The sequence below is a fragment of the Numenius arquata genome, chromosome 1 (assembly GCF_964106895.1).
Source record: "Numenius arquata chromosome 1, bNumArq3.hap1.1, whole genome shotgun sequence".
Taxonomy (NCBI): Eukaryota; Metazoa; Chordata; class Aves; order Charadriiformes; family Scolopacidae; genus Numenius; species Numenius arquata.
Genome location: NC_133576.1, coordinates 50,607,646 through 50,621,218, shown reverse-complemented (window position 1 = coordinate 50,621,218; position 13,573 = coordinate 50,607,646). Strand labels below are relative to the sequence as shown.

Here is a 13,573-nt window from a genome sequence, read left to right as displayed (position 1 = left end):
TTGTACAATGTTAATATGCATATTATTAAAATAAAATCCAGAAATGCAGAAGAAAAAACCTAAGCACTGTTAGCTCAATGTATCCATTTATTACACTGTGCAGCATGTTCAACCAGAAAAATACAGAGAAATAAGTAATGAAGTTGGGTGAAAAATCTATATTTTAATTTACTAATAAGTATTTTTCTATACACCTTTTACAGGTGCTGTCTTTTTAAAAAAGAAAAAAGGCAGAGTGAGGGTGACAGTCATTCTTCACAGTGAGGGTGACAGAGCACTGGAACAGGCTGCCCAGGGAGGTTGTGGAGTCCCCTTCTTTGGAGATTTTCAAGACCCGCCTGGATGCAGTCCTGAGTAACATGCTCTGACATGCTCTGGGCAATCCTGCTTCAGCAGGGGAGGTGGACTAGATGATCTTTATGGTCCTTTCCAACTCTAAAAATTCAGTGAAATTCAGAGGAGAAAAGATGCTGGTGTACACACACTTTGACCCAAACTAGTTAATGGATTCTTTGTCTAATTTAGGAAGATTAATTCTACAATCAAAAACTAAGTGCAGATTTTGAGAATATAACAGATAACTCAGAAACAGCACTTAAAATGCAGATTGTAACAAAACTTTAGCCGTGTTGCTACAACCACAAGACCTATATGCCTCACAGATAGTGTTAGCCACAGTGCAGAACACATCTCCCAGTTGCAAAATTCAGGGGGTGAAATTCAGACAAAGAGATACCATCAAAAAGGATTTTTGCCAGACACTCACTGTCCATCTGGTGAATTGCTATCAAGGTTTTGCACATACAGCTAGTGAATCTGTAACTTTCCAGAGATCCAGAGCAGGCCAAAGGCACTTGTCCTGAAGCTTTCTACTATCTTTAGCTCCTCACCTCTGGTAGGGAGACTTTGTTTTCATAGGATTATGCAGAAAAGATAATAAATCTCAGAATAATGTATATATGCACTGAGGCAAATTCAAAAAGACAATGGAAACAAAACATCAGTCTTCTGCTCAACACTGAGTTCAAATTAAACAAATGCTGGTTGTAAGTCTGTATTAATTCCTTGGATGAACAGATAACAATAGATAACACCAGATAATGCTATTTTGAAATTACCTATATTTTCTCTTTGGACAAACATTTAAATAAAGGTTAAAATACTTTGGGGGTTTTGGAGTTTGTTTTTCAAAATACTTTAAGTTATGCATTTTAGCATTTCCTTTAAAAATTTACTTAAATACAGGTCACATAATGAAACTCGGGAGAAATATTTTCAGCCTAAAATTCACTTGGGAGGCCATAGCCTGGGATTTTTTTTCTTTTTTAAATCCAGTATTCAAGCAGTCTTCACAGGAGACTAAGAAAGTTTGGATACACAGTGTTTTCCTAATTATATTTGTGCAATATGAGCTGGTAACTTTTAACATTCTCTCAAAGTGTTTTTTGTTAAGTTAAAGTTGCTTTACAGGAATCAGAGCTAACATACACCTTACTAAATTATTTCCAAGATTACTTCATTGGGTGTTTAAATACAGAAGTTATACATACACATTTACTTACAATTTTCTTCAGAAGTGCTAATTTGTATTTTCAGGTTATTAGGCTGTAAACATCTGTTCATTTTTACGTTCCATTCATAATCTACATTTCCAGCCCATTTTTCCTTTATGCAGTTTGATTGTACATCTATATGGGTTTCTGAACCATTGCTCAAAGCCGTATGTATTTGCGGTAATGATTTGGCACAGCACAGCTACAGATTTCGCTCTGTGGTCACATACTGCAAAACCACACTCCAATTACATAGCTACAGATACTTTAACGGTGGTGAAACAAGCAGAGCCCAGCAGTAACAACATACTACACTATTGCTTTTGACCTGTTCCTATGAACATAGAATGTTCCTATGAACACTGATTAGATTTTGTTACTCACAAGATTTTTCTTATTTCACCTAATTTTTCTTATTTCAAGGACTACTTGCAAGTGAACGCTTAGGAAAGAGACTGCTTATGTGGAATTTATGCATAAGAAAAAGAAACAAGGATTAAAAGAGAAAAATTATTGTGATGAAGGCACTAAAAAAACCTTAACATCTACGGACCCATATAAATTTGCTTTTTGCTTTTTCTTTTCTACATCTTTCTGACATCAGTTTGGCACTACACTGTACTGTATTAAAACTGACACAATTTTGTAGATTATAACCTACAATAAATTAGTGGTATTTTCAATTATGAACAAGGTTACTGAGTTAAATAATAATATTTGAGAAGTATTTCAGTAGACTGATATTTATTACACACAGTGCTATTTACTTGTTTACTTGGAGTCAGTTATGAGTAAGGGTAGCTCATCATATATTAACATTACATTAACAATGTAAACTTAATTTGGTACTACTTGTTTTCTCTAAAGACAACTAGGAAACCCATAAATGAAATTATCATTGATTCTATGCCAAAGATAGACTCTATACCATAGATATCACTGTTTCTTTGTAAAATTATGAATTGTTTACTTAAGTTCTGTAAAAATTGCATATTATATAAACTTAATCTTAGCAATGCTACCTGATTAAAAAAATCCCAAAAGTACCACCATATTTATTAAATTCAGAAAGTTGACTCTTGTTTTTCTCCTATTCTGTTTTCTGGACCACCAGTAGTCAAAACTTGGAATTAAAGGATGTAAGTTGCTGGCAAGATTTGAATATTTTTCAGGGATCTTTTTATTCACTGAAAAGTTACTGTTCAATTAATTCTGCAGCATTTACTGATCAATTTTATCATTGTCAATTTTATCATTGTCATTAACTGAATATTGCTATTAGTAATATAAGCTATCAGAAGTATTAGCTACTTGTTTTCTTGGTTAACTAAGGTGGTTTTCTCCGGACTGCACTTCTGAACAGAAAAGAAAAAAAAATAATCAGCATGTTTTATTACGCTAATCAAGCAGGACTGAAGAAATCTGTAAACTTACATTTTTCAGAAGACTTAGATGCTTGACTTTATAAAAATACTGACCCATAGATTTCAAACACCAAATACCAAAGCAAATAATCCCTAATAACAGCTAAAAAATACCAGCAACTATAAACATATTAACACTAGCTAATTTTAAGCTTTTCTTATCTCTCCCTTACTAGCCAATATACTTTCCATTCTTTACATATTTGGGTTTCTAAAAATTATTTTAGCTAATGATTTCTTGTTGACTATGTCACAACACAATAAAACTTACTGTGTGTGTATGCACACATGTACATATCGGATACAAGTAGTTCTTTTTTTTGACTGTAGAAAACCCTTTAACTCCAGCCTGAAGTATTTTTCTAAAGCCTTACTAATCCACAAATGTTACATGGACTACATTTAAAAAGTGCAATCTGACTGTAACAGATTGCAGAATGTTAATTTTATTTTAGTCACAGTTGTGGTAGGTTGTGATATGAGAGGTTTTACTTCTGTTTTGTCTTATCCAGTCATTTTGATTTTTATATATATTTAAGAAATCCCTATAATTCTAGTTCTGACTTTTGAATCCAACAGTTCTTTAAAGCCTTCTGGAGTTCTTCCTGTAAGCAAAAGGTATGAGATTATTTAATCAACATTCTCAATGACTTGAGGGTCCTATATAGAATTGGGATTTAACAGGACTATGAGGAAATAAATATTTAGAGAAAAATAAAATTGAGAGAAATCAAGAGAAAAAGTTGGTTAGACTTTCTGAAGATATTTTCTTAAGCTGCCGAACAACTAGTGAAGCATTACTCGTTACCCTCCCTTCCAGGATTCCCCTGATTCTTTTTCTTGCAGGTGAAGTAAACAAATCTCAGCAGAACAGTCAGTAGGAGGAAATAAAGGTCAGTGCTTGCACAACTTCCTTTAGCCATAATTCTGGAGCTCCACAGATTGTTGATGCCGTAGGCAAAGCTGTTTCAAAGTGTAAAGTATAGGTCTATATCCACATGTTTAGAATAAAGTATCTAAAAGGTTTAAGTATATTAAATTTGGATGGCTGGATCAGAATAAATACATTTCATAGTGCTCATATAACCCCTTAAATACTCCATTAAGGGGACAATGCAGAAGCTTCTATACCTTCCATTATAGCAACATTTGCCATCTACTTAGACTCTGATTAGATGACTTAGCCAAAATAAGCTTGTGATTAAAGATAAGCACACTATTATCAGGACCACAACAATAATTGCTTTGACCACAACAATAATTGCTTTTTGAACTAATACTAATTGGATACTCCGTATTTGCTTTCTTGTCCGAATTAGAACAACAGGACTGATGGTTAACAAACAGAGTTTAAGAGAAAACTTGATTACTCTCTATTAATGCAGTATTGGAGATCTCTCTAGTTTGGCAAACAAAGCAGTGACAGAAAGATGAGGCTAAACAAACTCAGCCGAGGAAAAATGTGCAGGTTTTTAACTCAACTGTTGAAGTATTTTATCACAAGATGTGAATGACTGTCCATACCTGGAAATTAGAAAACAATCCTGTTTTGGTCGGTTTGTTTTTGAGAAAGGTGTGCCGCAGTTCAAGCAGGAAATAATTCAGAAAACTGAAAGGATTACTTTATAGAGCAGGTCTGACCAGATATCAGAACAGTATCTTCTGACCTTATATCGAACCAGTTACTAATTCTATGCACATTGCTGATTGAACAGACAACTGTTTGTCTTCTAAGTCAGCTGCAGTGTTGCCATTTATGATGGGATAGCTAGAACTGTTTCTGTATAACAGGTCTTTCATATTAAATTTTAATATTCCAACAGTATATGAGGGCTTGGTTTAGGGCCTCTTGTTTATATTAATATTTACGACAAAAAGAATACCTGGTAGAATGTTTGTCAATGATCTGTAGGTTAAAGAGGAAAGTGGAGACCATCCTTTTAGAAGTTTGTGCATGTCCACACCTCAGTAACTGCTACACAGCATGCTCTGCTGTTATTCTAGTATCTGCTGCTGTTAGATGGATATCTGCCTCCCTATACATTTCTAGCCTGAAGAACTGCCAAAATATCATGGGAAATATATCTCAAAATACTATGAAACTGCTACAAACACTTGAAAGAAGCAAGGCTCCCTCAGAGAACCCAACAAGCAAGGCAGAAGTGGAGCTAGTGCTATTTAGATCAGGATCTAGAGAGACCTTAGCGTTTCCTGAGCAATGCTGTAATTCTTTAAAGTAATCATAGAGCTGCTATAGCAGAACGTGATGAAAGAAAACAAAATTTTCAATTCAGCAGGGAATGTATTTTATGGTAAATTCTGTTATAAATTACAATATATTTCTTGGGACTGAATAACTTTAAAAAGTTTTGCTTCAATAATTCCATTGTGTTTACATTTTCCTTAATGTTTTTGCTGCTTTTTAAACTGAAATATATACATAATTTAGAAGCTAAGATGTTGCCCAAAGCTGCAACTGACACAACGCATTCCAGAGATCATAGGACTGCTAGGTGCCCTAGCATGTTCCTGCGTCACCACAAGGGTAACCCAGGAACATGCTGGATTTGCCCCGTCTCTTTATGTCTGCATCTTCTCATCTCTTATTTCCTAATTGCATTACAGTGATGTAGAAAGGAGCCTGTTCCACTATCTACTTTTGTACTAAACTCTGATTACAAGTCTAGGAAACAACTGGTGTTAGATCTGGAAACATTTTGTAGGGCTGGAGTGGAGGAAGCTGATATGATGCTATGTAATTTACCTGCAAGTGTCTCTCTATAAAAAGGTTAATAATTGTGAAAGGACAGACAGCCTTTTCTTAAATAAGTGATTACGTCATGTTCGGCAAGAACATTCACTATGTCATCCTGTGCAAATGCAAAGGCAACATGTCACTTAAGATTTTGAAATCCAGGATGTAGGTAGGCTCCAGAGCATTGGTTGGACACACTCACAGCCAATGGTGGTACCACTCTGGATTCAGCACTCCAAGGATATGTACGAGGGCAGAGGCATAAGAGACCACTCTTACGGAACTGAAAAACTGCTAAATGAAAGATTTTAGCATTGTTAGCAGTCCTCCTACACCAAGAGTGAATGCTATCATGTCCATAACTTCATGTTACATGGAAGCACACAGACAGCACTCTGGGTCAAGATCATACAGATTCATAGAGCTATGATCTGAAAGCAGAAGGGGACTGCATGACAAAGTCAAACAACACAGAAAATGAACGATGCCAGTAACAACGAATCTCTCCATTTCATATAAGCATTGTGTAAGCTTCCCTGAATTTTTATGTGATGCCAGGAGTAATGAACTAAACATTCAGGGAGAGGGCGCATGTTCAAGCTCTGCAGCGTGACTGCCCACACCATTAAATTGGGAGCGTTGCTTCTGGCGTGGGGGAAACTGCACTGCCTGAGACAGTACCCAGGCATGGTCAGGGATTAGCATGAGCCACAGACACAGCAACAGGCAGTTTGGATGCAACTATCTTGTTTGTGGGGGTAAGAGTGTTGCTGAAAGGATGTAAGTTGTGCTGCATCAGGTGACCTCTAGGCCAAAAATAGTCCTGACCACTTTTTATTTACTAATATAGATGTAGTCTTAAGAACTATAGGAGGAATTTTAATCTCTCTACCTGTCACCAAGCCCAATTATGTATTTGGGTCTTAAAAGTCTTACTGTTTTGTGGTGCTCTCTGTAACAATATGCAATATTTTCTGCTTTGGTTGCACCTTTGCTACTGTCAAAGAATAGCTTTTATGCCACAATTAAAGGTTAACACTGATGGTGCTTTTACTTCGTCTTTCTTCTAGGTAAGGGTAAATTTAAGGGACTTCTCACCTATTTTTAATAGTTGACTTTTGCACAAGTGGAAAAAATGTATAAGCTTTTAAATTTGTATTAATTCACAGAAACTGCAAGTTATCAGTAGGAATTGTGCAAATGAAATTCACATAAATTCTCCTTTATGTATTTATTATGCATGTATTATATAGATCAAGATTATTTAAAAGGTTAAATCAGATTCTCTGGTAAGGACATGCATTTATTATATCCCTAGATTTATGGAGGAAAGTGTGATGTCAGTTATTAGATTATAGCTGCATGCCAAAAGGAAGGTTTACTATAGTCTTGAGAGAAATTAATCATTGTATCTTGGAAAATTCTGCCCGAATAATTCTAATTAGTGTTTAAGATAAATTTTGGTTAGTGTATCAAGTTTTAATTTCAGCTACCACACATTTCCATAACTGAAATTTGCTACAGGTAAGTAAAAATGCAAGAAACTGGCTTTAACATAGTTGTTTTATTTTAATATAAGGTTGGTAACTCATTAAAGACACCCTATGCATTCATTTAAAACAAACACATATTCCTATGCTCTTTCTCTCTTACCTATCCCACCCCACCTGTCATTCTTATCATTAATTTCCACCTGCTTCTGAGGCCAGAAAATTTCTAACACTTAATATTTTGTTGCTTTTAGAAGTGAATATCCTTATACTACTTAAAATCTATACCCAAATCTTTGCTGCTCACAATGGTTTTGGAACTCTTTTCCCAAATAAATAACTTTGAAAACAAAAGAGATAGGAAAGGACTTAACAGCTGAAGAGGAAGGAGGAGAACATTACCTTGCAGGCTTAGTAATAATGTGAAGAACATTGACAGAAATTTCATAAAATGCTATGTCTCAATTGAAATTAAACTTTACATTTGTAAGCCATTATGTCAAATCCTATAACAAAAATAGTCAGTTTTTTTTTTCTAAGGACTTACATGAACCTGGTCTTTTAGACCCAAGTCCTATATTCACAAGTTTGATTGTCAGTTTTAAACCTCTTCTTCATACCTTCCAGGTATTGTTGGGTTTTTTTAATCCAAAAATATTCTCTCTAAAATTTCTTATCCCATCTCTTTTCTAAGAATATTAAAAATAACCTTTTGTTCTACTAAGTGATCATCGGAGTCACGCTTGTTTTAGAAGAAAGGAGTTATTAAACCCTACAGAAGATACTTCACAGTTCTCTGGATATTGGTGAAGGAATTAAAATGGTGGTAGAACAAATGCTGAATATTTATACTGTATTTGGGAACACCAGAGCAAAAGACTTTGTTGAATACATCCTTTCCATAGGTAAAAATATAAATGTCCTTACTTTTTTAAAGGTAGTATTAGCTATACAGGATATAAATTTAAAAATATACATAAATATAATCACACCAACAATGATTCGAGAGCATGTGTATGCACGTCCTTGACCCAATGTAGGACAGTATGTCAGCATCGGTCTGAAATATGGGTTTGAAGTTGAGTATAAAATTGAATATTGTCACAAATAGGTTGTTTTCTTGAATTATATCTGCTCTTTTTTGCCGTATGTTTTGTCATGATTAACAGTCTCAAAACTCTTACTAGGTTTATTATTAACCTTAAAAAAGTTATAAAAATCACATTTGCCTCCGGAGGCATTTAATATAGAGTCTCTCTCCTGAAAAAAATTACAGTCTGGGTAAACCATCAGTCAGCAACATTTTAAGATGTTAAACGTATATCTTTTAAAGGCAATCCAGATAGATAACATGGAGATAAAAGCTAACATTTCATATGCTTACAGCCCTTACAACAGTATAAACAACTAGCTGTTTCATGTTTCATCTACAGTCAAAACTGGTCAAGCTTTACATTTGAGCAATCTATATTTATCCATCAAAGAAATATGGTAGGGTCCTTCACAGAGAGAAAGTTAATTTGCCTTTCTGTAGAGCTCTTCACTGTTCCGCCACCTCTCTAGACAAACATGATTTCATCCCACCACTTCAAGGACTACAGATTTTTTTTAATTGTTTCTATTCTTTCAACAGTCACATCGCCATAAGAGTGCTGAAAGAACTAAGTAGAACATTGCTTTCACAAGCAGTATGAAAAGCAATACTCATAATCTGCAGCAATTTAGCCCTGCTTTAATTTTATATAAACTTTAATGGTGGAAACATTTTCAAAATAAAGGAAACAGAATGCAAAAATTAAATTAAAAAATGGATGAAATTTTGTTAAAATACAGGAAATAAAGATAGGTAATTTTCTTGAAAGCAAAACTCCATCACTCATTGAGTATATATACAGATATTTGCAAAGAGCTATACTAATTTTCTCTTTTAAAAAGAGAATGAATGTCATTGCTGAACTCATTCTGTCAATTACAAAACTGTGACAGGACTTGAGATTCACTGTTTTATATAATGCGATTGTATCTCATAAAAAGTGTTTTGGAATGTAAATAGTTCCTTAAAAGAAACTAAGTTAAAGTGAATTTAATAAACATGCTCAGCAAAACCACACATCTTCAGAAACAGCTATTATTCCACTTCACGCAAGGCAAGATATTTTTAAACATTTACAGTTGTTTTTCTTTCACTGAAAATTGCATCATCGAAATCAATACAAAACTGTCTTCTGTTTAATTTTTACCTAGGTGAACAAGATGCTCAGCTACTACAAACCAAAGAAATTTCATGTATTTCAATAAGCTATTTTATTTTAAATATTTCCCCGGTTTATGTGAAGATAAGCTCATATACACATAGACAAAATACAAGGCCAAAAGGTCTAAGTATAGACCCGGCAGGCTAGCTGATTCTAATCAATATTTTTCATCCTTAACTTCTCTCGCCACACTCAACCCATATAGGGGCTTTTTTTTTTTTAAATACCAAAATACATATCAAGGATCAGACTACAAATATTTTGCTCACAGTTACTAGACAATCGGCTTTATTGATTACTGGAATGTTACCTGCGCAGTTAGATATATTCCCTTGCAATATGAGAATCATGATATGGCCCTAACTATTCTGGTTTTCATGTAGTCATATTAACTTCAATAGCTTGAATGGTAAATGGTTCTGAATTTTAGTTCTCTTTGCATTAAAATTAGATGTATCAACTTCTGGGACTATTGTTTCATGTATATGATATGTCAAAAATAATGGATTATATTTATATTTCACATTGGAACCACTGGTTGTAAACTGCCCTATCACTAGAAACCGTTTGATGGAAAAGAATAAAAGTTTTGCTTAATCCATAGAACTTTGAACTTCTGGGGACAATTGCTGACTTCTTTCTCAAAGCTATATTGTTAATACAAACTATACAGCTAATGCTGCAACTGACTTTTTGACTACTAAATAATCCTGATTCTTTTTTAAAAAGGAAAAAAACTTACCTTAATATCAAAAGCTCCTGGCTGACCCACTTTGTTATAAAGCTCCAGCTGTTTCTTGACAGGTGTTACCCACAATATCACCTGATTTAGTTGTTGATTGAGTTCAATGAAATCTTTTAGCAGAATCTCTATTTCTTTTTGTTTCTCTGGGAGATCTTTGGAAACCTGAAAAAAACCACCACAAGCCATTTTTTTGGGTGGAAAAAAATAATATAAATCAATTTAACACTAAACACATATAAACATATAAAATGTTAAAATACCAGTTTTATACATTGGTAGGAAGAAGGGAAGGAAAGAGTAGACCCACCACTCAAATTATTATGGTAGGCATCTTGCCAGTGACTCAATATACACTCTTTCCTAAAAAAAAAAAAACCAACCCCAAAACACCAGACGAAAACCCCCAACCCCTCACCTTCCCCCACGTCCCAGAAAAAAAAAAACAAAAACAAAACCCAAAAAACAACAAACCCCAGCATCAAGCTTCTCATTTTTTGAGCTAGCCCACTATTCTACTCATAGCACATTAAAAATGTGTTATCTCAGTGTATGACACTGAAGTCAATTTTTAATCAACCGATCATTTGAATGATATCTAACCTTTCTTGACCTCTTGAATCTAGATATTTATAAGCATATGTTTTCTTACAAGGTGTTCAGAGTTGCAAACTGAGTCCATATATGCATGAGCAGATGCATACAGTGAAGAAAAATAATAAAGAAATATATCATCAATACTGATGAGGCCACTTGGTCTTCTGATTTGCACTCAAAGCCATCTGATTTTTAACTAAGCATATTCTTCTGTGCCAACAATATTAGAAATTAAGAATCAGTGAATGGCATAGCTCAAATCCAACAGCACTCAAGCTGTTGGAGTAAATATAGGAACAGGTTGGAAATAAATAAGCTAACACAAAGCTCCATGCTGTCCTTCCCAGATTGTTTCCTATAGCTAGAGAGCTGAGGTGTCACTATACTACACAATGGGCAGCATTGCAAACATATACTAGAGGAAAAACCATCTGTACTTTAAAAAAAAATAATTCACAGCAGGAAATACAGGGCCTGGGCAGAGCCCTGTAAGAAACAATGGCAATTAATTATTAAAATCAGTCAAGAAGTATGGTTTGTTTTCCATCTCAAGAAAAAAGAGGTTTCCCAATGTTCATTGTTTTTAAGCACATGTTTTTACTAAGGTGACCCTGTTAAAAACAGCAAAACATGAGGTTTCTGATGCACATAATAAAATATGAATTCCCTGTGAAGTTAAACAGCATTAGTGGAAGCTTTGCTATCCCCTTGCCTGGCTACAGAAGTGTTACTGCTGTGTACTAACTTCTAATCTCTAATGATGGTATTTTACAGAAGGCAATAAATCTAAACTCATCAGAGACAGCAAAGCAATGAAGGTTAGAGAAAAAAAAAAAAAAAGCCACACCAAAACCACAAAACAAACCACCACTAAAAAAACCCAAACAAACAAAACTAAACAACCACCAGCTGAGAGAATGGAAAGAACACAACTGTCTCATGACGTGTAAATTTCTTTAACAAATTTGGTTTGAAAATACTGATTTGTTGGTACTAAAATAACCCCTCTACATATACTCTGCATATGATTTGTTAGACTGTACTTAAGTGATATTTGTAATTCAAGAAGTTGATTTACCATATATTAAATTATCTCCATTGTTAACTATATCCACCCCATAATATCCTATTTAATAAAAACTGACCCATAAGTCAAATTACTTTTTCTATCTTCCTAATGTTGTTAAATATAATAAAAACTCTGCTTTTCCAGAATGGCCCCAGATATGAAAGAAAACAATTAAAAATGCATTCATTTCCCATACGTGCTAACTCAATATCTGCGCAGACCTTGGCCTAATTTCACAGAAGATTAGTTTCATCTTTCTTACAAGTTCTGAATGTTAATCTCCAATGTTTAGTAGCTTTAATGTTAATGTAAACAAATTCCACAGAAATACTAGTGAAAGTAAATAGGTAGTCATAGGCAGATAAAAATCCAAGCTGACTTCTGAATATCTGAAATTAAAATTCATCTGCTTCCAATCAACATTAATCGAGCATATTGTGTCTATCTCAAGACAGAGAAAGAAAAATTTGTAGTTTTCAAGGGGGTGGGGGGAAGTAACCAATTATTTGCTAAGGTATATTCAATCCAGAAAAGCAGAAGATGTAAGATTAGGTTTGAGATTAGGTCTGATTGACTGTACCTCAATCTACTGTTTTCAACAATAATCACACAAGAAAAGAAAGCAAAATAAATCCCATCTATGGTAAGAGGTAAATTGTGATATAAGTAAAAGCAGCCTCTTCTTACAAGATGGCTCCTCTGCTAAAACTATAGCACAAAGGTTTATAACGTTATTAATATAAAATAAAAAAGAAATATAGGTCAATATAAATCATCTCATTATATACAGAAAATTAATGTCATCTACTTTTTCCACAGAGATCAAAGCAGCAACAGTAAATAAATAAAAAAGGAATTTCCTCAAACTCGGGTTAGGGTTACAGATAAGCACAGATGAGCATTTAACAAGGCAATACCTTGTAAGATCCAGGTAACCTGTTACATGCCACTGTGTGGGAATCAGATTCTGGATCTCGGGGATTTCAATTGTTCACTTTTTTGTTTTGTTTTGTGTTTTTGTTTTGTTTTGTTTTTTGTTTTTGTTTTTTTCCTTTAAGCTCTGGCATCAAACTGTCAAACTGGCTAATCAAATTAGACCCTGATGAGATTAAGGTAATTACAAATCCGCCTATCAAGCCAAGCTGCTGCTGCAGACTGTCTCTTGGGGGACAGCTTGTTTCCTGAGCTAATTCTGCAGCTCACCAGAAGCATAATATGGGAAAACCTCTATGGAGTAACAGACATGGCCATGATGACTGGGTGTCCAGATTTATGCCCTTTCTGTGGCAAAAGACGACACATGGGGATAGGGCCCTCCAGAATCTTCCCTACAAGTCTTTCAAGCTTGTTATTCACAGCTCCAGGAGTTCCACTCCTGAGGTGGGATTCTGATGCTGGTGGGACCTACAGCCATCTCACTGCCCTGCTGTCTTTGGGCTCTCTCTACGAGTTCTTGGATATGTCCAGGGATAGGCAAACAATGACTAGCATCCCACTCCAGTTCTCCTGTCTACATTTTTGCTTTTCGACTCCCTCCTCCTCCATCCTGCTTTTATTCATTTGTTATTTCAGGGCAACCATCCAGTGTCTATTCAGTTTCGTCCCCTTTAGTATCTTGTCACTTTCCCTCCTATTTCAGAAAGACTGTTAGGTTTTATCAGAGTAGGGCTGGTGCCCTTTTCTAAGGG

At 34.7% G+C, this 13,573-nt stretch overlaps 1 protein-coding gene across 2 annotated transcripts in view; it reads right to left on the bottom strand.

The window, feature by feature from the left end:
* Positions 1 to 13,573, bottom strand: part of DMD (dystrophin) — a 1,192,402-nt gene that overhangs the window by 387,490 nt on the left and 791,339 nt on the right. For both annotated transcript variants that reach the window (XM_074159135.1, XM_074159144.1), the window contains exon 48: positions 10,220 to 10,384. In XM_074159135.1, coding sequence (XP_074015236.1) covers positions 10,220 to 10,384 — 165 coding nt within the window. The remainder of the gene's footprint in view (positions 1 to 10,219; positions 10,385 to 13,573) is intronic.